Source organism: Hydra viridissima, unplaced genomic scaffold (assembly GCF_058129835.1).
Source record: "Hydra viridissima isolate aposymbiotic clone 2 unplaced genomic scaffold, HvirCarnegie_v1 scaffold_5, whole genome shotgun sequence".
NCBI lineage: Eukaryota > Metazoa > Cnidaria > Hydrozoa > Anthoathecata > Hydridae > Hydra > Hydra viridissima.
The window spans coordinates 14,224,131-14,249,673 of NW_028324304.1; the positions used below are offsets into that span (position 1 = coordinate 14,224,131).

The following is a 25,543-nucleotide window of genomic DNA, read 5'->3' on the forward strand; positions in this document are numbered from 1 at the left end:
GACGCACCATGATTCTAAATGTAATTGAAACCCTAACTAAAATCTTCAAGAAGTGTTCATGAGACAGACTTAACCGAAAATTGTAGTATATGAGCCCTCAAGTCCAAAAGAGCAGGCACAATAAAGAACAAAGGCCTGCCATCGTTTTGCAAAATATCTGTTTTCTGGGAAAATGGTTCTAGCAATTAAGCGAACTCCAGTATATCATCCCACTCAAAATTTTGAAGGATATCGTGCTTATGAGAAACCAATATCTTTTCAACTTCTTGTCGAATTTATAGTAAAAGTTTTAGCATATGAAATGTTCTATTCCATTGTGTTGCACACTCGACTATCAAAGTTTTGCCACACACTCGAATTAATTCTTCAGTAATCACTTAACTTATCCTGACAATAATCACTCATTTTCTTGCGTAACTTAAAATAGTGGAAAGATGTTTCTTGTACACTGGCTAAATATTGCGTGCAAGATATGGCATATGTTTAGGGATTTCACCATATGACAAAAAGTAATCTGCATAACCTTCTTGTTCACTACTTTGATCTTCATTAGAGTTATCTTCATTCTCTATTACACTGTCATCACCATATTCATCTGAACTGTCTTCATTATAGATATCAGCGCTTGTTCTTGCTGTGAGTCTTTGTGTAGCTTGTTCTTTACGTTGTTTTCCATCTTGTCTTTTTAACTCTTTACTCTGCAAAACTTCATCTTAACTTATTGCTTCTTCTTACATTTGCGCACAGCTTTGGTGATATTAGCCCATTATCTGATACAATCAAAGTATTTTGTCTAAACAGATTCCAGTCATTATAGCACTTTGTAAGAAGCTGGGAATTGGCTTATTCTGTATGGAGATGAGGTACTTCTATGACATCCAGAGTTGCTTGATATGTTGAGTCATTAGACGGGTCAAAAAAGCTTGCCGATATACCCAAGTAAGAAGATCTTTTTTGACCAGCAGTCTATACATAACGTTGCTTTTCTTAAATGTTTCAATTTTTCTTTTATTGACGCCTTGTCATCTTCAAATTTCTCATCAAGCTGCTTGTTCAGTGTGGCTGCCCTGAATCAACCAGGAAAAAAAACTAAATAGATTAGCTCAATTGCAAAGTATATTTCAAGTTTTTCTTTAACTTTTTTCAATCGGATAATCTGCGTTGTACAGTACTTGAATAACTGTATTGTAAAGCTAAGTCACTTGTTACCTTGTTATTTTGTATTTGTTAATAGCTATTGCTTTATATTTTTACAGCTTTAACACAACCAAATAACATTAATGCTCCTCACCTGGGTCTAAGAATTTTTTTAAAAATGCCTCCGTTTTAATTCCGTTTTCGTCAAACGAAAATGCTGGATTTTCGTTTTTATTTCCTTTTCGTTGGCAAAAAAAAACTGTGAAAAAACTAACCAGGAGAATTTCAACAACGATCAGTAACGAGCTGATAGCAATAGTCATGTCAACAGAGTTGCTTCGGGAAATTATACGTCTTCATTTAGCTGAAGTTGTCTTAAAAGTTAAATGACTATTTGATAACATCGCTATACATATACGCGCTTAACACGACCGATAGTGGCACGCCTATCGGTACATATACGCACTTAATTATATTCGGAAAATAACTTTTCCTGGTCGTTACTGATCTTTGTCGAATTTAAATATAAAGAAAATCCTTTAACGACTTTATTCCAAATAGTGTTCTGATTTAGCACACCTGTTGCATGTGTAAGGAATGCCTTCGGCGATTAAACAAATTTATTATAAGCCTATGTTAAATAAAAATGGTTTAAGATAGGTATTATGAAACTTCAGCTAAATTATACAAAGTGTTATGATCTTGTTGAAGACAAAATCATCGTCCGTCTTGATAATTCGGAACTAAAATAGACAAAGACTCAGTTACTAGATTAAAATTATTTCACAATGCTATTTTCAGAAACTGTACAAAGCGATTCATCTATATAAACAAAATATATACTTTGCACTGCGGGTAAATTCTTCAACTTTAGTAAAAACACAAATCCAAAGTGTAAAAAGGTTCGGTAAATTAAACATTAACTCCACCAAATATTGAAATATAAAATATGCAGAAAAAGCATGCATCTTTACAAAATACATGCGTATATTATGACTTATCACATAAAAATATACTTATCTGCATACATTATTGACATGCATTTATACAAACTATTACATAAGTATGTAATTATTACATTAGCATGCATCGGTTTGGACTTTTGAGTGTTATATTTTTACTATTTTTTTTAAACTTGTGGTAAGGTTTGCTTGTAACACTTTAAGTAATACGCGCAGAAACATTAGTTATATTCAGAATAACAGAACTCTACGAGCTATTTTTATCATTAATTTTTCTCCACAGAAAATTATTGCGTCATCACTATGAAAATAAATAAAGCCCACTTAAATAATATGAACAAGAAAACAGCTTTTTGTCAAAGGGACCCAAACAGTGGCGTAAATATAAAATCAGCTGTGAAATAATATTTAAAAATTCGTAGAAATTTTTCAAAAAAATAAAATAACCATGAGAAAAATAGGTCTTGGTCAAAAAGGTTAAACTTTATTTAGTAACATAAAACGCTCCAGCAAAAAAAAAAAAAAAAAAAAAAGAAGGTTAGAAATCTAAGAAAGTTATTTATAAAATGAGAAATATTCTTTATTTTCGTTTTTGGATACACATGGATAACCCATTTCTTCTATGTATCATCCCTCAAAATTTTCATGATTGTTCTTTTTAAACTCAGCTAACCTTTTAGTTAACAACAATTTATATTCATCGTATCTAAATAAGAAAACAAATGTACGAAATTACTTAAGATAAAAATGCACAAAATCGCTTAAAAACACGAAATTATTTACAAACGTACGAAAATACTTGAAATAAGAACGCACGAAATAGCTTAAAAATAAAAAACTAAAGAGATAATTGTACTTTTCTTTGATTTTATAAACTTCTCTTTCTTCTTCTTCGTAAAATTTCTTTATAAACGTATCAAGAACTTGACTCGAAAAGTTTATATACTGTGCCACCTGTAAAAAAAATTTAAGAATTTAAGAGGTTTATTAACTTATGACCTTCTCCAGTAAAACGGCACCAACTTTTCATCGATGACACGAAAATCGTATCAAAAATATTCGGCAACTTTTAACACGTTTCAAGATTAAAACATCAACTAGTAACACTCGCAACGAATATCTAACAAATTTTGGAGAAAGTATAATTTGTTTCAAAGTAAAACCTAAAATCAGAAATACTGCTCCTCCAGGTCACATGTTGAAATAGCTATCTTTATAAACAATCATTTAGTAACAAACCTCTAGTGGAATGTCTGCTTGATCTGCTGATTCCATGATAAATATTTTTGCAACATCCTTAAAACAGAGATATTGCATTAATTTTGTCAATAATGTAACATAAATAAAAATCTTCAGAGTTTCGAACTGTATTAAAAAAAAAGGCATAATTATCAACAACAAAAACAACAACAAAAAGAAACAGAAGATTTATTAGCATCTCGTTTTGTTTATTCACGTCACATATTGTTTATAGAAAGTCAAAGAGCTTGAAGTCAAAGAAATTGAGGACTAAAAATTTAATTTTGATATTACTTCACATGGACCCAAATGTAATCTTGTTAACAAAGGATAAGCATCAGGTGTTATTCTGCGTTGCCCTAGGAAAAAGATTGAAATTCTTTTAGTGATATAAAAGTTAGTCACAAAATTTCCTCAAAAGTCATTACAACAAATATCGTGTGTATAGAAAGGCAGACAGAAGTAAATGCACACTGTCCAAAAGTATACACCACTTTTTTTATAAAATAATGTAGACTTTTGATGTTATATTTGGTTATCACGCATCAACATTAATGCCAGTTTTAAAGATTCCTTGTTTGAAACTTTGCACTTTCAACTTTCATCGAAGTTTTATTTGAAGTTGTTCAATTGGCTCTAGTGATTGTGAAAGTGAATGAAATTGTTTTAACATATCATATAGGAGCCACTTCTTCACTAGCTGAATCTTTAGAAGATTATCTCTCTGAAAGTTCTAGAACTGTCTAGCCGCAACCTGTCAACAATGCTCGGTAAATTACCTTGAAAAATCTGTAGTTATTGGTAATGGTCCAGTGTTGCACCAATTTGTAAATCCTGAATCCTAAACCTGTTTAATTGCCTGTTAAATTGCATGAATCACTGCAAGAACCAAATAATTTGAATTTCTATTTTTTTAACATTACTAAAATATTTCCACAAGCATCACTTTCAATCATATGGTATTTACTTTCAAAAGTAAATACCGCACAATTATCAAGAAGCATCATGGGAAAAAGACAAAAATGCATGCTCACCAGTACTTTATATTATTAAAGTAAAAAATTTCTACCTCCACTTTCAAATAATGTAAACAATGTGTATCTCTTTCGTTCATCTATAATCTAATAACAATGAAATCAAATAAAACTTTTTAATTGATTTATTTTAAAAAAATGGAATTTTTAAACAACAATTTACTTTTCATAAAGTTATTAAGAACAGATCACTTTTTATCTCCTTCAGCCAGAATCAGCTTTTTCAAAATAAAGGATTTGTAATAGAGGTTAGAGTCACACACAAAATATTATCCTCTTGTTTGATGATAATAAATCTAAAAAAAGACAAACTTTTTTTTGCTGCAGAATCTGTTACCAAAAGAAAAAGAAGCCATTGGTACTAGACAACCTAATTTTATGTTTGTTTTTATTTGTATTGTGGTTTAGTTTCAGAAGTTTGAATGAGAAACGAGGAAAACTTTTTCGTGTGATAATCTGACCATTTTTTGATCTTGATTTTTTGTAGCGGTTTATTTATTAATATTTTTTCAGAACTTATGATGAAAAATGTTATAAGAATATGTTATTTATGAATTGAAATGATTTTAGTAAACTATATTATTGACTTTTTATAGTAGTTTTATTTATTTTGTGTAAGTTATAGCCTTGTATCTTTATCATTCAACATTTAAAAGTATTTCTTCCTATATCCTATTTGTTTATTTTTCAATGTTGTAAACATTTATTAACAAATTTTTATTTGGTTTTTGTAAACAAATTATAGGTTAAAAAAGACCTAAAAATTGCAAAGGACAACAAATGTACACAAAGAAAAAGTAACAAAAACAAAAACAAACACAACAAAAACCAACTTGAAACTTTTTAAAAAGCATATCAATAAGTTGAGGTGCCTTCACATGATTTGTGATGCGCAATGTTGTTGGCGTTCCATAGGGCGGGATGAACGATGAACTTTTCTATCAAAGTAATTAAGCTCGATAAAAAAGTAAACTAATGAACATAAAATACAATCAACAAAATAATCAGCAAAAAATTAAAAAAAAAAAGATTAACTAAAGGATCTGGAACTTGTTGATAAACTTTGAGTATTCAGGTTTGCATAAGACACTTGTAAAACTGAATACAAATATTGGAGTCTAGTTTAACCAAGAAAAAAGTTAAGTTTAAATTTAACTAATTGGTCATTCTGGATTAAAATGACCCAATGTTTTTGAAAACCCAACCCTTTGATCGAATTTTTTCATATTGATTCCAGTAGCACAACCACTGAAACTAGGAACACACTAAAATCTTTAGCTTTCAACTCCCAAGAGATTTTTCAAAGACTAGTTTTGAATTCAACTTTTTTGAAAAATGACATGTTTAATATTGTAAATAAAATGGGTTCTGTAATCAAGAAATAAAAAATGATAAGTAGTAGTTTTTCTGGTACAAGGAACATATTAAAAACATTTAAAAATTTAAAGAACTATGTGCATTTGGTGTCTTCAAATATATTAATTTCTCTAGCACCATGTGGGCAGTTTCTGAGAAAATCCATATTAAAAATAGTTTTGATAAGATCTGAAACTTAGTCAAAATCAGTTTTTGTTATAATATAATTTTAAATCTAAACTTAAAATCTAAACTTATTTGCTTAAACCCAATCAACTTTTTTATAACCAGTAAGAAGTGATGAAAACTTGCAATATTGACAGTTCAACCAGAGTTAAATCTCTGGTCTAAATGGAGCTTAATGGCTCTAGCCATTAAGCTCTTAACTGTTCCTCTAATTCTATTGCACAGAAGTTTCTCAATTTTATACACACATAATGATTGAAAATAGACTAAATAACCTAAATAACTAAACCAGTGACTAGCAATTTAAACAAAAAGTTAAGGCAGTTAAATTATGTTAATGAAAAATTAACAGCCAATATATAATGAAAACTGAAAATGATCAGGTAATAAACTGATAATATGATAATAAACTTCAAGAATTTAAGTTAATATTAAGACACCTTTTGAGTTATCAATATTTCTTACCAAGTATTTTAGAACTGTTATATTTTATTAGAAAGCATTTTACTGTAATCTGCAATAAAGTGATTTTAGAACTTAAAAGTTTACTTATGACTGGTTAAGACATTAATAAAAAAGCAAAAAAGCAAAAAAGCAAGGATCATATCAGATCTTTTTCAGATGACAAAAAATAGTCCCAAAGAACCCTTATGCATGCTAATAATATTTTAGAACTTATAACCCATGTTATTGAATTTTTCATAAGAAACCCCTTGTTACAAACTTTTAGTTCAAGATTACCAACTGAACCTATTTTATTAGAAACAATTGAAATTAAGAAGACCAATTTTTTATAAAAAGATATCTTCAGAACTGTTAAGAGTTGCAGGATGAAATCTTATGAATATTCCTAATCAGTGAGTTTACAAAGCTGGAGCTAAAATGAAAAAATCTAAAAGAGTTGCATGGCTTGGTTGTGTGGAATCTTTTTTTAACATTTGCTCTTGCTGTTTTTTTAGCCATTTAAAGCTACTGAGGGAAAGAGTTGACAAACTTATGTATAAAGGATTTACCTCAATATCACGACAAGCACCATTACAAACTGAACAGCCAATACGTTTTTTTGATATGATTTCATTACTCCCTTTTCTTTTATAAGAATAACGTGAGGACATACTGGATTTGGATTGTCTAATACCTGCAGAGGCAATCTAAACAAACAAACTTATCTTTAGGATCTTTTTTTTTAATAAGTATCATCTTTTGAAAAACTTGGTGTAAGAATTTTTTAATGAAATGAGTCCTTTAAAAAACGTTTCTTTATATTGGCTAACTTGTTATGCAAAAAAAAAAAAACAACTGTAACAAATCAAATCAAATTTAATAAAGGAAAACTATAAAGTTATGCAAGCTTATAGAAGTAAATTTGAAGGTTATTAAGTCATTATTCTGAAACAGTAACAAAAATATTTAAAAAAAAAAAGAAACTTATTTTTTTAAAAAATCCTAATAACCAATGTACCAAAAATTATCTAAAAAGTTGAATTAAAACTTTTAAAAATGATTTTCAGGGTTTGAATCTATGATAAAACATCCATGAAATAGGAGTTGAATGACCTTCAACTTCATTTAGTGAAAAAAGATAAAAATTGCTCATTTTTCTAACTTCAAACAGATTTGGTTATAAAAATAAGCTTCAAAAATGTTGGTTAATTGAACGAATAGAAGACATACTTTCATTTTCTTATCATCTGTATTCAAGCATTCATTTTCTAAATTTTCATCACCATTTTCATTTGACATATGTTTCCAATAGTGTGGCTGAGGTATTTTATTGTCCAATGTCACTGCAAACTTGAGTCCCCAATATACTTTTAAAATACCTTCCAAAACAAATTTGTCATTTATCTAAACATAAGAAAAAGCTTTTAATATAAATTATCATTTAAAATTATTATTCCCACACAATTAATGTTTAAGAAAGTATACCTCTTTACAGCAAATCTGACACGGTGTTCCAGCATAATAAGAATTGTATGTTCGAAGTTTTGGTATTAAACTTGCCCTAAAAAAGTTTTACTTTCTTTAAAAAAATTCTGCTTGCTTTTATACAAAAAGAGCAATGAATACCACAACAACCTATATCAATAATTGTTTTCAGTATTTTAATGATTGTAAAAGAAACAAAAATGATTGCTAAATGCATTAGTATGTAGAATGCAATGAATGTAGACATATCTGCAATTTTTCAGATCTAGCTCACTGAGAGATTCTGATACATATTAATGTGTAAAGCAAACAATAGCATCACTAAACAATAGGTTAGGTTGGTTTTTAAATTATTTCAGTGAAGCAATGACAATGAGGAAAAGAAGATCAAACTGGGACATTTAAAAAAAAAACCATAAAATTGGAAAACCTTATTTCTTTTTTCCAATACCATAATTAATTTTACTAAAAATGTTGAGACATTTTTTTCAAAAAAATAACTGCTCAATTTTTTATGCTTTTAAATTCCTTCAGATAATCATGAAATTTTGACTTTAATTTTAATCAAAACATTTTAACTTTAAAATATGGCAGAAAGAGAATACCTGAAAAGCTTTTGATCATTAGAAAGAGAAGAGCATGAGTCATTTTCTTTTGAAACCAATGTGCTAAATAAGCTTGTATAACATGGAACATTGCAGTAGACATACCCTTGATGCTAAAATATTTTTAACATACAAAGAAAAATTATCATTGATTCTTAAATTTAAAAAAAAGGTAAAATGATTTTAGAAAACAGTATTTATTTTCAATTCTATTAGTCTTAGAAATAAACTCTACTAGAGAATCTAAATAGTAAACAATGTTTAAATGCGGAAGCTTTTCAAAAAAAGAACAAATTGATATTTGAAAAAACAAAGTCTTTCCAAGATTTCATGAATTTATTTAAATCTTTTTCAAATTTAGAATCTTCTGTTGTTAGAATCTTGAAAAACCTTTAAATAAATTCTCAAATTCTTGGGAAGACTTATTATGTAAATTTGTTGTTTTTTGAAAAATTTCAACATTTTTTAAAATCTCAATTAAAAAAAATTGTTTTCGCTTTATTCAAAGCATTTGTTTATTTTTTGAATTAAAATTCATACACTGCACACATTTTTCAGCTAAAATCTCATTGAAGGATTATGATATTCTTACTGAATGATTATTATTAAAAACTTAAATAAGAATTCACCATTGAAATATTAAAACAAAAAAATTACCTCAGAATAGAATCCAGAAACTAGAGGCTCGTTACATTCAGCACATACTTTATTATTTTGAGGCAATGCAGTAACCAAATTTTTGCGTCTGCCAGAATTTCGTAGAGGAGCTAGACGACCAGAATCAAAGTCTGAAAAAAATTGCTACAAAATTTATGTCAAGATTTAAATTTTAACATGTAGAAAATTTATTTAACATATTTTAACATATTTAACAAAATTTAACATACCTAATGTCATTATTTTAAAACAATACCATTTAAGATAATTGCACCATAATATAATAAAGTGCAACTCTGAGTGCACAATGATTTTTTGCATTTTGAATCAAAATAATGGTTTGCATATTTCACCAGGTAATTCAGAAATATGTAAAAACAGGTCATCAATAAAATAACTTTAAATTCATAATTAAAAAACCTAAGACTATTTTAAAACTACTTTATTTTTTTACCCCCTGCTTTCATGACTGCTTGATGGATTGAAAAAAAAAGAAAAAATAACAAATGCATGGTTTAGTTTTAGCTGTATATACTTAATTCTTTATTTTCAATTTTTTATTTTGTTCTTTAAAACAAATGATTAGTAAAAAAATTAATGCAGGAAATCTATAGGTTGTTAGATAGATGACTTAAGTTTTCTTGTGCCAACCATTTATTTCAACTTTTAGACATTTTATTTCCTCTTTGGTATGGGGGTAAACAATGTTACAATGACCTACACAAGTCAAGTTACATGACCAAAATGAGTTAACTTCTTTAGAAAAAATTATAATATTTGTATAACTAAACTGATTATAAATAAAAGAATTTTATTTTTATTTTTAATTGGTTTAGTGATACTTAATTTCATTAGTAGTAACTTATTAGATGTATAACTTTGCTTCTGCCATTTTTCGATAGATGGCGTTAGAGATATGTTGTGAATAGATCTTTTAGGTCTAAAGTGTCATTTGGTAACTTTATATATCTGTGAAAAGCACTACTTCCAAACATAAGTGATTTTGTACTCGCTTATATATTTTTAATTACTTTAAACTGTCAGTTTACAAGCCAAATTCTCATCATTTGCAAAGAGTTTTACTTAATACGTTTAATTCAAAGAAATCTGCGGCTGAGGCTCATCTAATGCTCAATGAAGTTGGCAACTTTACTTGATGAAGATTCACAGAAAATCATGGGGTTTGCCTGGCTATGCTTTTACATTGACAGTCAGATCCAATATTTACAGCTTCAAGGTTAAGCTCTGTGAAACCATTACAGGCAAACAACATCAAACTCAACTGATGCATTTGAGATGGGCAGTGATGGAAAAATGGCTGGTAAAAACATACTTGGAAATGCTGAAATGGGAAGTTCTACTCTCCTGACATTGCTTCATCTGATAAGCACCTTTTCTGACCAATGAGACATAGCTTGAGTGATCAACAATTTGATTCTTATAATGAAGTGAAAAATTTGATTGATATGTAGATTGCTGCAAATATCTTTTAAATCTATACAAATTTGCTGACTGACAAAAACAAGTTTACATACAGCAGAGCAACAGTTTAATAAATCAGTAATCTTTGTAATTTACATGAAATATATACTTTAAATTTACATAAGTCTCCTTAGGTGTCATCACGAACAATTTAAATAATCTTTAAGAGCATTTTAAAACTATTAATGGTTCTAAAAAAAAGACACACAAGGTCTTTTCTACAACCTTGTTAATTGGTTTTGCAAAGAACCCTTTAAGGGATAAGTTAAGATAATTCTTAAAAAAACTGATTCAAATGGTTCTTTAAAAATTTTAAGGGTGTTTTGTGAGCCTACAAATAGAACCTTTTAGAATTCTTTCTGGAAATGATTGCAGTAAGTGGAGGAAAAGAGGTTACAGGTGGCAGCAATTACTTAACTGATATTGAAGTACATTTTGATTGATGAATTAATTATGGTCTAGATGTTTTTTAACTAATTCCACATATGTATTTTATATTGCCAAATTATTTTGTCGTTATGTAAACTTTTAAAAAATTATATTTAAAATCATTTAAAAGAATGTCCAGGATATTAATTAAAACCTATTTCAAATTTATATTGCAATTAAAATGAAAAAGAGAATAATATATTATTTCATTGAAAATAATATTACATCATTTTCCTAAAAAAAAATTATAAAATCTGCTTTTTTGTATGAGGAATGCAAACAATTCTTGTATTTTTTTAGTATTTAACAATTCAAATAGAGCTCACATAGCTCATATTGACTGCATAAATTTCTAAAATTTCACAAATAGAGTTTTAAAAATGGCTATAACTTTAATATTCATATTTTTTAAATATTTCTTTATTTATTATTCTAGTTATACTCCTGGTAGCCTCAAAACATAGCTCCCACATAAAAACTTTATGTGCAAGTCAAAATGTGTACCAAGTGAGAATAGATTTAAATTTCATCACCAATCAAACGCTGCATCTGTCTGCTACATATATGAAGAGAATATCTTTTAAATAACGCTTTTCAAGAACTATTTTTAAAAAAACTTATTTTTACAAAATGCTACACAGAGATTTGAATAACAGATGGAGGTAAGAATTTATTCAATAAAATTTAAATTTTAAAAAATTAGATAATATAGTTAATTAAAGGTTATTTAAAAACTAGTTTAGTAAGAGGTAGTTGATTAAGAGCTGATTTTTTAGTGCAATTATTATGAAATTATTTTTGCTTACTTTTGACTACATGCCATCATTTAGTTATAAATTCATATAGTTGCTCCTTCACCTGTAATTAGAAATATGAATAAAAAATGAAAAATTTAGTTAAAAAAGTCTAATGCTTTGTTTTAACATTAGATTTTAAAAAAGAATGTTTTATTTTAATATTAGGTATTTTTCAATAATGCAACATGTCTTTATTATATATTACAGTATTGAAACCTTGCAACTCGGAACATAGTAAATCTGAGATAAACTTTTAAACAAAGAATAAATTACAAATAAATGAGAAAAGCAACATAATACTAAAGACAACTGAAATACATACTGAAGAACTATACAAATTTGATGCATGGAAAAATGGTTTGTCACAGATCACATTTGTGCACCTCTTGGAAAAAATTAGATATTAGGAATAACAGCTTTGATTCCAAAAATAACTATAAACAAACTATATAAGCAACTATAAACAACTATAGTTCAATCGGACTTGATTAAATCAGACTCTACTACACTCAAGAAAAAAGACAGTGGTTGTTGCACAGGAACTATATAAATATCTAACACTGATTTTGGTTGTTTTCATGAACAATGAAGATTAACTTTTAGGTTTTGTGTTTTTGAAAGGTTTTACTTAGAAAAACTAAACTTCAACATTTCTGAACTTGAAAATTTCCTTGGACACAAAGTGTTAGCCTTTTAGGAAAGAATAATCTAAAGCAAGACTAAATTCTTGTCAAAAATTCTCAAGAGGAAGAGTGCTCAATTGAGCGAGTTCTTAGATTTAATTGAAAGCCATTAAAACTAGAGAACAAGTTTTGAGACAAATTGATTGAAATTATCAGTATGGGAACCTCTGTATATTGAAAAATATTTTGCGCTTTTTACTCTGCTATTTTAGGTTTTCAAGAAAATTAAACTCATTATTCATCATTCATCTTTTTTAAATACTTTTTTAATTCAAATATATATTAGTATAATATGAACGTAACAAAGTGCAATTCATCTATATAAGCAACAACATGCTGTTAGATGCATTGGATTAATAAATCCACGGCATCTAGATTGAGAAATATTGCTAAATAATCTTTCATGAAAATTTTGAATGTGGATATAAATATAAATAAATGGATGTAAATAAATATTAGTTAATAAATGTAAATCAATAAATATAAACTAATAAATATAAACTAATAAATATAAATTAATGAATATAAATTAATGAATATAAATTAATGAATATAAATTAATGAATGTAAATTAATAAATATAACTAAATAAATATTAATTAATAAATATAAATTGATAAATATATATAAATAAATATGAATTAATAAATATAAATTAGTAAATATAAAATGATAAATATGAATTAATAATTATAAATTGATAAATACAAATATAAATTAAATAAATATAAATTAAACACTATTGAGTAAAGGAGCAGCAGAGAATTCTTTACAAAATGTGTTTGGTGAGGCTTAAGGTTGAGTTTCAGGGCTTATGCACCACACACAAGTTTTGATGAATAAGGCAGCAACAGCTTTAAAGGGAGTTTCTAAATGTATGAGCATGGATCAAGACAAAATGTAATTTGAAAACTTTATTTTCATCACCAAATTCCTTAGAGTACAAGCCATGGCATTATTTTAAATTTAGTAGGAGCCAAAATACAAGTACATAATCCCATACATACAAATAGTTTTTTTTACTACTTGAATTTTTGGCAAAAATTATTTGCACTTTAGTCAAAAAAGTTTTTCAATTATTTAAATGAATTTTCCATGTGACCAGAAGATAAGTAAAATACACCCAGATCAATTTGAGCTTTCTGAAGTGGCCTAGCTCTAGTGTTTTAACAACCTGGAAAAAACCAAATTTGTATTTTTCTCTCTCTTTTTATTAAAAAAGCTTAATTCCTTTTTGCACTTTTCACAATTTCCATAGCTTATTTATACATCAGCACTATATTTATAGATTGATACTGTAGCATAAATAATGTTTTATAATATTGCAAAAGTTTGATGTGGGACTAATAAAACAATAAACATCTCTATTGCTATAGAAACATGAACAGGAAGTTCATTTTATTTACTGACTTGCTATGAGATGACATACAAGTAAAAATAGGAACAGATTCCTTTCGAACTATCATAAAGGAAATTTAAATACGTACATACATAGATACATACATACATACATACATACATACATACATACATACATACATACATACATACATACATACATACATACATACATACATACATACATACATACATACATACATACATACATACATACATACATACATACAAAGTATTTGATATTGTTGAGTTTGTCTGTAAATACAAAATTAAAATTGCCACAAACACTAGATGGTTAAATGGTGTTTGTACAAAATTAGAGAAGTACAGGGGAAATACTAACGGGTGGTTAGCTTGCAGGGATCATATGTATAAGCTTTACATCAAGGTATCAAATTTTATTTACTTTTATCAATATCATATGCAAGAGACAAATTACCAATAAAAAAAAAGTTAAAATTTAGACTTGTCAAGATTATTTTAAATCTTTTTCAGCGTTTTTGCAATTTTATTACTGAAAGGACAAAAACATTAGGTCCAACTGAGCCACTGTTTGAGAAATTGAAACAGTGTTTGAATAAAATATTGAGCAAGAACATATGTTACTCAGATTTTAAGAGATAAAGAAGAGCTGGGGGATTTTTTTATCAATTTTAAATCTTAAAATAGAGCTTCTAAGCTCTGTCATTTCTCCAAACTAACATTGATGATCATTTATTTCTTCAAGGAAATTATAAATACCTTGTTCAACATAGCATTTTTTTGATTGGGGGATCAGTAAACAACTGCATGTTCTACATGCCTGTGGCTTGTTAGCATGCCCCATTTATGGTCAAAGGTGTTTATTATTTAATGCTTGACTTTTTACTCCCACAAATTCCAAACCTTGCACCTAATTTGGTGTCTGCTATGAAGGCAAATGTTATTAAAGAAATAGGTAAGTTCATTTCAGTATTCTATAAACCTTTTTTTAACCCTTTTTAACTTTTTAATGATTTGTTAATGCCCCCTTGGCAGGTACTGCTCTGCCTTAAGACCTACGAGCCATTGATGATATGATTCATTACATAGATAGAAGCCCTAATTCTCTGAAATTTTTTTAGTTTTTTGCTTCAATTTAATGCAGAATCATTTCTGGTCTCTAACTGAAATATTTGTTGTCTCATTAATGATGACTTACTGGATGATGTTTAACAAGCTGTTGCTCTTCAGCTTTACAAAACTCCTAGGCCAGAGATGCTATATTTATACAAAAAAGGTAAGGCAAAGCCAAAGATTGCAGTAGATGGTCATACCAAACCTCTTTCTGAACTTGTAGGACTAGAGATTTGGTTTTTATTTGACAAATTGAAACTCAATATGCATTCCATTTCATGGAATGCATGAAACATTCCATAGATGGAATGGATTAAAATAATTCCTTCAAACTAGTAGCTCAGACCCAGTGCATGGCTTATTATTGCAGCTATGAGTCTGAAATTTTCAGTGGTCATACTTACACCTAAATTCACAATAAAAGAAAACATGTTGAAATATAATTGTTGTTCAAAACCATGTTCAAATTTCAAATTTCAAACCATGTTCAAATATAATTGTTGTTTTTTTTGACACACCCTGATATTCATATATATGCTCACTTCATTTATTTAAGCTTTTGGTAACGACATTAAACGGAATTAAATATTACAAAATGACTACTTTTATAACTTTATAATTTTTACCTTTTTAAACTTTCTTTTTTTTAAATTATTCTTTAATTTTGTCATTTATTGTTATTTTGGCAGGTTTTAACTATTCATCAAAAATTTTCCTCATTTGAACATTCAACTTGAAGACAAACAAAGACAAAAATCACTCAAATATAAATGCAATAACTTTATGAAACTTCAAAGATAATTGATACCTGCTAATGGTAGCTGATGAGGAGTCTCAATAGTAACCGCTTTCTTTAAAATACGGGTATGTTCTGATGCTTCAGAAGATCCAGAGGAACAGTTTGAATTGCTACGATTCCGGTGAACTAAATAAACACAATTAACTACATAGTTGGCCAAAAAGTTAAGATGTCTATGTACAGTAAAGGTTTGCTAATAATGGTGATGCCAAATTGAAAGCAGATTTTATTACTAGTTAATAGAACAAAGAAATTTGGATAGATGCTAATTTTTACATAAATTTGAGTGAACTAAAGCAAACTAAATGAAGAATTATTGAAATTTTTTGTTTCCGGATTTATGGGAAACTTTGAACTTAATCATCTTGTCTGAACTGTAAAGGGTTTTCTGGCTAATTTCAATGCAACAGGATTGATTAACTTCATTAATGAAACATTTTCTCTTTTCTTACCTGGACTTTGAAAAATGTCTGATAAACATGGTTAGAATTTCCATCATGACATCCTTAGAATAGAGCAAAGTTTCCAGGGATAACAGCACTGATGGCTGACTGTTTCAGGGGAAATTGATATACACCACGAAAATCAATCCAAAACTTAAACACTTTTTAGTGCAACAAATATAAATTTTATGCATTTATAAATGTTATTAAAATATATTTTCCTAATATTATTACTTAAACCAAAAAATTGAATAACTTAAAATGAAAAAAACCTCTAGAAATAAAATTTCTTACAATTTTTTAAAATCTTAAGAGCTTCAAATAGAAGATAAAAAAAACCTTTTTTGTTTTGTTTTGAAAGATAGGTGTTATTCATTAATATGTTGTCATTAAGGAAACAGGATTATGATTGCATTCTGATTGAAAAGTCACTAATTAACACCTATTACTGAAATATATTAGTTTCAAAGAAACATGTTTGAAAACAGTTATGTATTTTAGCATGTAAATAATTTTTTAATGATTTTATAATAGGAAGTTTATTCAAAACAATTATAGACTAATCATGCAGCAACTTTTTCTAGATGCTTGTTAAATGAATTATATTTACATGACTGCAATATTTGTCAGTACAATGTCTTTCTTTAACTTCAAAAAATTTTTAAATTTAAAGCAGGATTTATTTTTAATAATGAGTATCTGGAATGAAGGAGATAATTTACTTAATAAAGTTCAATTTCTTTTCACTTCTCAAAAAAAAAAAACATCAATTAATGATAATAAATTCTTCATTAATTTTGTAAAGGTTAACATGGTGAAAGTCTAATTCATATTTGCAGCAAACAAATTATGAGAAGAAATCATTAAAGCTTACTTTTTGCTAAAAAGGGTCTAGACAAGGTTTTTACTCCATTCTTTTTTCGCTCTTCCAACTCCTTTGCTAAACGTTTTGCTTCAAAAAGCAAATAAGTTGATTTAGTATACCTATTGAAATAATAGTAATTATCTTATAAGCAGTAATTACATATATATATATATATATATATATATATATATATATATATATATATATATATATATATATATATATATATATATATATATATATATATATATATATATATATATATATATATATATATATATATATATATATATATATATACAACACTTTTTTTTTTCATTTTATATTTACATATATTCTATTTATTCTATACTTGTTACATGACAATACTTTGTTCAATCTCAATGTTTTTTCATGGCTTAAATAAAAATTTTGAAAAAGAACAACCTTTAACAGTAACTTATAAACCATTTTGTATTTTATAAATATTCAGTGAATATTTATAAAATACATTACCTAAGTGAATATAAAATACTTACAGCATGAATTGACTGGTGCATTTTTTTTTTTTTTTGCTAAGGATCTTGAGAATTTAATTTTAAGTAAAGAAAAAATTGCAAATATTTTACAAAATTATTTTACGACCCTTAAATTTAATAATATTTAACATATGAAATACTACTAAGCTTAACATTTCACTTACTTAGGCTCAATAGGAGGTTGCTTAGTTTTCTTTACAGAATTTGGTGATGTTGGAGCACTTGTTGAGTTAAAAGACTTTGATCTCTTTACAGTTGCCCCACCATTTTTTTGCTGTATTTTACGCTCCACAGCTGAAAGTTGTACTGAAGTTGGCATTTCAAAAATTATTTGTATGCCTAAATAAAAAAACTTCTTTATGTTTGACCTACTTTATATTTTGAATTAAAATTTAAACTACTAACTTATATTTAAAACTACTTCAATCAGATAAAGTTACATGAACTAATATAACAAAAAGTGAAAAAAAAAAAAAATTAAAAAACAAGGAAGTAATAGCAAGCCATAATTTTAAGGCAGCAAAAAGCACAAAAACATGAATTCTTTAAAAAAAAAAAGACTGAAAATCATTGATGAAACTAAAAAAAAAAAAGCAATAAAATGCAATTTTGAAGAAGAATATACAACAAAAATATAAATAAATAATTAGGGACTTAAGAACAAACAACCATATCATATAAATAAATCAAAACAGCCGCATCAACTAAAACACTATTTATAAGATTGTTTGTTTTTAGGCAGACTAAATAAAAAATTTAAAGAGAACTGAATATTTAAAAAGTAAATATTAGCAATTAATATAGTGAGTATATATCCTAAAAAATGAACAAACCAAGATAAACATTTATATTGAAAATTAACATAAATATTACATTTAGCTTGTTTATAATGGTCTTACAATCCAATCATCAAACTTTCTGCTTTTTTTTATAACCTAAGAAAACTATGTTTATGCTTTTCATACCAAATAAATCAAATACAGAAGCTTGCCTAAATAAAGAGGTTATTAGAGCAAATTACTATTTACAATACATATAAATATAGTTTCATATTAAGATTTTAATTTAGCAAACTTTAAAAATATAAACAGCAAAAATTTTAAGGTATAAAATATACCTGAATAAAGGTTCTAAAATTCTCCAAAAATGATTTTCTTAAAACCTCATGCTAAATTAAATCTTTTTTCAACAACAGATTAAAAATGGTTCAAAAAAAGACAGCAAACTTTATGACAGATTAAACTCCCACCATTCTATGACATATTTGTGAAATTATTATTTGTGTTGGCATGACAACAACTGAAAAGAAAGTCAATTATTAGATGCTCATTACTTTCAGTGTGAATAAAATGCTTTTTAACAATTATTTTATAAATGCCTAATAATGCATTATTAAAGTTTGAATAAAAATGGAAATGGAAAAAAAAAAACAGAAAAGAAAAGTAAATCAGCCTATAAATATTAATTTCCTAGAAAAACACTCCAATTATCAAACAAAGAAGAGCATAGCTGTGTGTGTTCATGTATTTTAATATTTTATCAACTTTAATGTTATACAAATAATAACTATTATTATCATTTTTATAAAATTAAAATTGATTAAATGCAATGCTAAAACTTTCATTTAAATGAAGGTATATGTAATGAAGACTGAGTATTTTTACTTTTTAAACTTTATTAAACTTATTATGTAGTAATTATCAATGTTAATAGCATAAGCCAATATATTTAATTATTCACTGACTGTCTTTGTGTTTTACCTTGTTAACATATTTATCCATTTAGTACTCTGTTTAAAAATTAATATGGAACTTTTAAAATGGTTTAAATCTTTAATATAAAGTAATTAAATATTTATATTTACACCCTAGGTCAGCTATAATTGTAAATATGTGCAAAGGTAAGTAATCTTACCATTTCAATATGAAAACGTTTGATAGGAATATTGATTGTGTCTTCATTCAGTAACTAATTAACTACTTTGTAGCTACCTTTTTAAGCACAAAAACCAAAACATTAAAGAAAAATGGCCGCATACAATTCTTTTTTGCGTCATACGCTTTTAATTATATGGAAATATAATTAAATTGAAGTTTGCTTCTTTTTAATTAGATTCCAGTATTACCAATAAAAATCTCCGGGAATGAAGTTTAAGAAAGGGGTGTAATGGATTATAAGGTATCATATTCTTTTACATCAATTCTGGTTAAAGCGTGCGAAAGGAAGTAGATTATACACCCAAATTTCAATATTGATACCACGTCTATTTCTATAGTAAAAGGTCTATTTCTCAGATAGAAGGGGCGAATGATTTTCGACATTGTTAAAACTAATAGAATTAAAATAGAATAAAAATAGAATACTTTAGAGTACATTTTTACACTTCTTACATTTGTTTTAAGAATTATAAACATTTCTAAATGTTTGTAATTCTTACAATACTTACAAATAACACTTCCTTAACAATTGTTTATAATCCACAATACTCCACTATACCAACCTAAATTAACGGACAACTTTCTTTGAGAGAAGCACGGTGCTTCTTATCCCACCATGTGGAACTTAAAAGACATTTCATCATGTTATCCTAAATTACAAAAACATTTTTTTTTTTTTAAATTTGTACCATAACAAACATAAAAAATTCTTGACAACGATCTCACATACATCACGAAGATCATCTCATTTATTAGAAAGCGACAAATAAAAAAGTTGAAATATTATCTGCGTTCAGTAAATCAAAATGTACATCTTAATAAGTGGTGTGTTTGACCAAAGTTTAATGTTTCTAATCCATCACAGCCACCTTTTTGTTTTGCAAAAAAAAGATAGAATTTTGTTTTGTAGTAAAAAAAAAAAAAAACTTTTTTTTTTTAGTTATCAGCTGTTAACTAATCTGACGTATTTTTAAGGCGACGTAAAAATAATCTGCGACTAAAGTTTTAAATGATATTAATGACGGAAATGTGTCGGAACCCATTAGTGACTCACTACATAAAAATAAACTTTTATAAAGTAAACTTGAAAAAAAAAAAAAAAAAAAAAAAAAAGATTAAAAGATATATTATATGAAATTTGATATTCTTAGGGATTTTCAAATTAAAACGTAACCTAAGACCTTTTTTGTTTTGTTTTTAAAATCACTTCCTCAAAATCAACAGTCTAGTTTTTTTGTCACAATAGACCAGACTACCCAATTGTTAGAAGCGAGACAATAGATTTCTCAATACGTTTACAACCTACATTTTCTAAGTCTGGAAAAAAAAACAGGTAGAAAAATTGTTTTAAAATTTACACGCTATTGATGTGAACTTTCAAAATTTTCTTAACAATACAAAAAGGCTTACAATGATAATTTCCAGGTTCATTATTACAGAAAATAATTAAAAGTCTCATTACTTGGTCATACTCAACGCGGTTTGTTTTTGAATATAGTCACCTTATATTCAAAAACGATCAGCGTTAAGTGAGACCAAGTCTTTTTTTGATCGTGGGCGATTACGAACGAACGGCAAGAAATCTTTTAAGCAAGCTTGGTTATTTCTAATGGCTATTCAAAATAACCTTATTTGAATAAATGCAAAATTTATGCATTTTATCAATGCTTGTTAGTGCTAATTGATTTGAAACTTAAATGCATTTTACAAAGTATCAAAATTTCATCTCCACAAATATTCAAGCTTTCACACAAGTCTTACGGCAAATGAATAAATACTTTGTAACCAAAAACAATTAGTTGCAAAAGCATTTGTTTACAAATACTCAACCTGCTAAGTTTCACTTATAGCTTTGGCGTTTGTAGACTTTGCATGACTTATCTCGCTTAATATTCAAGGAGTAGTCTCTTAAGATGTGTTTGTTGTAACGTCATTTGTAGCACCATTCCATTGTTTTAAGATCATAGTAGTAAGGGTGGGACAAAAACTACGACGATGTCAAAAACCGATAATAAACGAAACGAAACAAAGCGAAGTTTACAAAGTTTGAAGGATTTTTAATTTTTTCAGACTTCGGAAACCACCGTTTTTTTGTAATTTTATCGAAGTGGAAGCGAAGTTGAAAATTTTTTTATTTGCTCAACTTCTGTCATCTGTAAAGTGTTTGGCATCTCCATCTGCCGGCCAGATTCGTTGACATCAGGCATGTCTGACCATCCCAAATAGATGCAACCGGATCAAGCCGCTCAGGTGTACGATGCAATAGGAACCTACCTGAAAAAGAAGGTAAAAGAAGTTGAATTTAAAAGTTTTTTGTATTAAATTATTATCAACATTTCAAACTTTGTCCAATTATGTCAACTTCAATTTAATTTCATATAACAAAATTTTTTTTTTCTAATAAGTTTTGATTCAGGTGAATGATGAAAAAACCCCTCGCAGAGACACAGCATCTTGATGTATGTATGTATGTATGTATGTATGTATGTATGTATGTATGTATGTATGTATGTATGTATGTATGTATGTATGTATGTATGTATGTATGTATGTATGTATGTATGTATGTATGTATGTATGTATGTATGTATGTATGTATGTATGTATGTATGTATGTATGTATGTATGTATGTATGTATGTATGTATGTATGTATGTATGTATGTATGTATGTATGTATGTATGTATGTATGTATGTATGTATGTATGTATGTATGTATGTATGTATGTATGTATGTATGTATGTATGTATGTATGTATGTATGTATGTATGTATGTATGTATGTATGTATGTATGTATGTATGTATGTATGTATGTATGTATGTATGTATGTATGTATGTATGTATGTATGTATGTATGTATGTATGTATGTATGTATGTATGTATGTATGTATGTATGTATGTATGTATGTATGTATGTATGTATGTATGTATGTATATATATATATATATATATATATATATATATATATATATATATATATATATATTAGGGTTATGACCTTTTTTCAACCCTACCTAAAAACAACAAAATGAACTATTATTTGCATATCTTTTGAAAAAAGTTCACCCCGCCATTGAAAAATCGATTTTGACATAAGTACTATTATGCATTCAAATGTATTCAGAATGTCATAGTCATGTAATACAATAAATTTTCAATCCAACAATGACTCAGACCGTTGACCTTACTCTTGCTCTTGCTTGTTGCATAGAAGGAATAGAAGGTGCAATTTGTCTTTATTTTTGCATGACGAATACATTTCCTCCATTCTTTGACGGCGCGCTCTGCGGAATCTGTAGTATGGATGGCTTTCGCTTCCAGATATTTTTCAAAGAGCTTAAAGTCTTTTTGTATGGATTCAGTACTTCAGCCAAGTTATTAAAGTCGTTTTTATTGTACAGTTGGTCTGTAAACCAATGGTCTACCCAGCCATATTGTACAGTTGGTCTTTAAACCAATGGTCTACCCAGCCATATTATACAGTTGGTCTTTAAACCAATGGTCAACCCAGCCATATGATATAAATCGACATACTCTCTGCAAAACTGTCCTTGTTGAAGGAATTAAAATGAAGACCAGGATTGCTAGTATAGCTCTAAGAATTCTACCTCGTATTGCTAATGTTGGGTTATTTCTGAAATCTGATCAATCGAAAATGTCTCTTTTCTTCAAAAAAATCGGAACACTCGAGTGAGATGAAATTAAATTTTCACACCATCTCTCCAGCCTGATGTTTCGAGAATTACTTCTCTTCCGTCATCAAACTGTGTTTTTGGTTGTTTGTATTTCTTCAACAGTTGAGGTACAAATGGATATTCGATGTTTAACGATTGTATTTTACTTCCAAGTTTTTCATCCATCACCAAACGGAGGATTCTATCAAATACATGGTGATGACAACTGATAAACTGAGGTTTGTTGATGCGTTTCTCTGTGAACATTTGTTGCAATATTACAACAGCACCATTCTTTTTTCCAGGATTGATTACCTCTTTGATTGTTGACTTGTAAATAGCTGATTAACATGGAGTTGGGATGTCAATGCCTTCACGAGCCAATTGCTTGCATATGTTAGCTGCTTTGTTTGTTGATACTCTTGCCTAGGTCACCTAGTTGACTCCAATTTTGCTTTTATGATGCTTGGTGTAGGAGTAGTCTCATCTTCTTCTTCTTCATCATTTTCATATTCACTGTCGTCAGCCTCAGAGCCAGAATCACTAAAATCAGGATAGTAAGATGATGAGTTGGATAACCCATCAGAAATTTTTTGTCTTTTGAAGGGATGGATTGCTTCTTTACTGGCCGTTTGGCTTGTAAATTATCCTACTGTTCCTTTGCTTTCCACTTGAAGATGGTACAATTGTTTGTCCTCGGAAGATAGCCATGTTCTATCCACTTTAGTTATATCAAAAATTTAATCAAGGGGTTCGTAGCTTTCCAGCTTGACACATTCATCATAACAATTCAGTATTCTATCAAACTTTGCTCGTATAACTTGATCAGATACATGAGGAAAATTCAGTTTATTCTTCCACGATTTGGTAACTTCTTTGGAAATTTCTGCTATTTACTCCTATCTTACTTTGATCTTTGGTCCAAGGAAATGGAAGCATCCGACAATTTGCTTTTGGGGCATTCTGCACTTTTCTTCCAGTGAATATTCTTCCCAAGGGACCATTCTTCTTCTTTTATGAGAGCCTTCAAATTTTACCAGATTATTGGTCCAGACATCCTCATTCTTCTGAATGCTACTATTACTAGGCTTGCACGTCGCCATGTGTTGCTTCTGTAGTAACTATAAAATTAGATAAGCAATTATATACACAGCCTAAATTGTTTTGAATATCTTAAATTGTTCCAAAATGTTCTAAATTGTTCTAGAATATTCTTAATTAATCCAGAATGTTCTAAAGTTGTCTAAAATATTACAGAATTTTCCAAAATATTCTAATGTTCTAAACACTTGTAATCTATACAAGTTTTAAATGATTTATTTCAAAGCCACAACGGTTAATAGTAGCAGTAACAAGCTTCAATAAATGAGGAATTGTAATTTTTATTGCGGGGTGACCATTTTATACAACCGAGAGGAATTGAACATGCTTTCAATGTTTTCCAACAAAAGTTCTTCGATTTATGACACAGGAAATTAATTTTTTTTTTTAAAATGTACAGTTGGTCTGTACATTTTTAAAAAAAAAACAGTTGATACTTAACCATCAACCTGTTTGGTAAAACAAGTTTATTAAATTTGTTTGATAAAACAAAATTATTAAATTTGTTTGGAGTAATACTTTCCTAACATCTGCGAAATGTTATCAAAGATTCGATTTAAGAATATAATATTAGGTATCTTAACAAGCTATAGATATTTGCTGGAGATAACTGCCGGAGATAACTGCCGGAGATAACTGTTGGAGATAGTTGCTAGAGATATTTGCCGGAGATAAATTTAGGTAAAACTTGAGTTATCGATGGGTTTTTAAATTTTGAATTTATAGAATTCTTTGAAAAGTTCTGTTAATTATATTTATGTATTCGGTTGTAGTTTCGAAATGAATTCTGTTTGTTGTTTTTATTTAGTTAGAGTTTATTTTTTTATAACAAAAGATCAGCGGAGAGAATAAAATAATTTTCTTAACTGTAACAAGTAAATCTTGGTGAATTGCATGAGGCGTTTAAAATGATATTTATAATAGAGATAAAACAATCGAGGTCGATGTGTTTCGAAGTCGAAGTCGAAGCTTCGACGTCGCTAAAAGTCGTGTGTGAACGTGTTTCGAAATCGTTAAAAGTTGTATGAAATTTATTTAAACGGCTTTCAAAATCGTATTACTTTGAATAGAATATAATTTCGCGGTTTTCAAAACCGTAAAAAGTTGTATAAAATTTAGTTTGATGATTTCCAAAATCGTATTATTTCAAATAAAGTATATTTTCGCGGTTTTCAAAATCGTAAAAAGTTGTATAAATTCGAAAATGGTGTG

General features: G+C 27.9%; 2 protein-coding genes across 3 annotated transcripts in view; one reads left to right on the forward strand and one right to left on the reverse strand.

The window, feature by feature from the left end:
* The window catches only part of LOC145188617 (uncharacterized), a 29,567-nt gene extending 8,903 nt beyond the window's left edge, over positions 1-20,664 (forward strand). The window contains exons 4-5 of the transcript XR_016452351.1: positions 11,453-11,678; positions 19,727-20,664. The gene's annotated coding sequence lies outside the window, so the exon portion shown is untranslated. The remainder of the gene's footprint in view (positions 1-11,452; positions 11,679-19,726) is intronic.
* On the reverse strand, positions 1,902-19,841 carry LOC145188835 (ras association domain-containing protein 4-like). 2 transcript variants are annotated; one of them, XM_090086848.1, is made up of 15 exons: positions 19,529-19,841; positions 17,779-17,953; positions 17,106-17,215; positions 15,798-15,914; positions 9,106-9,236; positions 8,449-8,561; positions 7,844-7,919; positions 7,589-7,762; positions 6,928-7,065; positions 5,206-5,310; positions 4,408-4,459; positions 3,633-3,697; positions 3,339-3,395; positions 2,956-3,053; positions 1,902-2,805 (listed from the first exon to the last, which is right to left on the reverse strand). In XM_090086848.1, the coding sequence occupies exons 2-15, from the start codon at positions 17,931-17,933 to the stop codon at positions 2,727-2,729; spliced, it is 1,470 nt and encodes a 489-aa protein (XP_089942974.1). In that variant the 5' UTR covers positions 17,934-17,953; positions 19,529-19,841; the 3' UTR covers positions 1,902-2,726. The 2 variants fall into 2 exon arrangements, with proteins under 2 accessions (XP_089942974.1, XP_089942975.1); XM_090086849.1 differs by lacking the exon at positions 19,529-19,841 and adding an exon at positions 18,732-18,882.
* Positions 20,665-25,543: the final 4,879 nt, after the last annotated feature.